General features: G+C 33.5%; 1 protein-coding gene across 1 annotated transcript in view; it reads right to left on the bottom strand.

Annotated features, from left to right (window-relative positions):
- The window catches only part of ATP10D (ATPase phospholipid transporting 10D (putative)), a 96621-nt gene that overhangs the window by 80484 nt on the left and 14882 nt on the right, over positions 1-1255 (bottom strand). The window contains exon 3 of the mRNA XM_007949444.1: positions 521-725. Coding sequence (XP_007947635.1) covers positions 521-725 — 205 coding nt within the window. The remainder of the gene's footprint in view (positions 1-520; positions 726-1255) is intronic.

Here is a 1255-nt window from a genome sequence, read left to right as displayed (position 1 = left end):
TTTTAGATACAGGAATGCTCATAATGCTGACATTAACGATAAGCTAAGAAGCTTATCAATCACAAGAGTATCTAATTGAAATTTCTATGTACAAAAGTAGGCCCAATGTGACTAGAGGAAATTTAGATAGAGATAATGGTATTATTAGGTCTAAAAACCTTTGTTTTACAAGTAGAAGATGAAGGAGACGACCTAAGAATAGTTCATATTTTAGAACAAGAAAAGAAGATATTAAGTTTCAAAATACTTCATCTCAAGTGTTTCAGAGAAAGGGAAGTAAAAGATGTATGTAGGCACTAAGTATGATGTTTTCAGTATACTACTTCATCTGGATTTCATAATGCTATAAGGGCAAAAATAAGTGTTTACCTTTTAAGCTAAAGAAACTGAGGAATAAATTCTTTAAGTGACTTGCCAAAAGCCACACAGTAATCAAAAATTTTAGGAAAAATGATCAATTGATCATTCTTCATCTGAAGAAAAATGGTAATTGTTCACCAATTAAGAACGCATTCTTTACCTGCTCTGAATGTCCCCTCACCACCTGCCTTTGCTTTAAATTGCTCTCTCCATCAAGACCAGAAGTTTCAATATGACAGATTCCATCTGGATCAGTGGAAAAGAGTAAGACCATATCTGCAGGAATGACCTCGTTACAAGAGAGGCGAATAAAGTCCCCAACAGTAACATCTTTCCAGCATCTGTCAATGTATTTTTTCTCTTTCCTGAATTGAGGGGGAAAAAAAACAGTTTAAAAAGAAAATCAAACTGAAAATACATATAATGGATTTTCAAAAGTCAGACTGACTGCATAACATAAAGTATTAAAGTATGTTTGATGTATTAGGGTAAATTTTAGTCTATTAAACATTAAAAGGGAAGTCACAGAATTGGTAAAACCTAAATTCCACAATTTGCTTCACTTGAAAATTCAGTATTAAGCCACTAAAACATATATAATGGTTCCTTTCTTCCTGTGGGATTTTGAATCATGATGCTGTTTCAATGTAATTCAGTAAAAAAAAAAATAATAAAACTAACATTTGGTGAGTTTATTCATATATAAAATACTTCCTGAGGGCTGTTCCCTGTCAGCCACCAAGGATCTAGAGATGCACAAGACACATTGCCTGCCCTCATGGAGCTTCCCATCTGGGAGACAGGATTATAATGAAAGAAAATACAAAAGCACCGAAATTAAAATATCAAGAAACAAAGGGCAATGTACCAAATGTGAGTGACCAATATGGCAGCA

Source organism: Orycteropus afer, unplaced genomic scaffold (genome assembly GCF_000298275.1).
Source record: "Orycteropus afer afer isolate SDZICR_OR568_19922 unplaced genomic scaffold, OryAfe1.0 scaffold00246, whole genome shotgun sequence".
NCBI classification, from domain to species: Eukaryota; Metazoa; Chordata; class Mammalia; order Tubulidentata; family Orycteropodidae; genus Orycteropus; species Orycteropus afer.
This window is presented reverse-complemented; position numbering and strand designations above follow the sequence as displayed.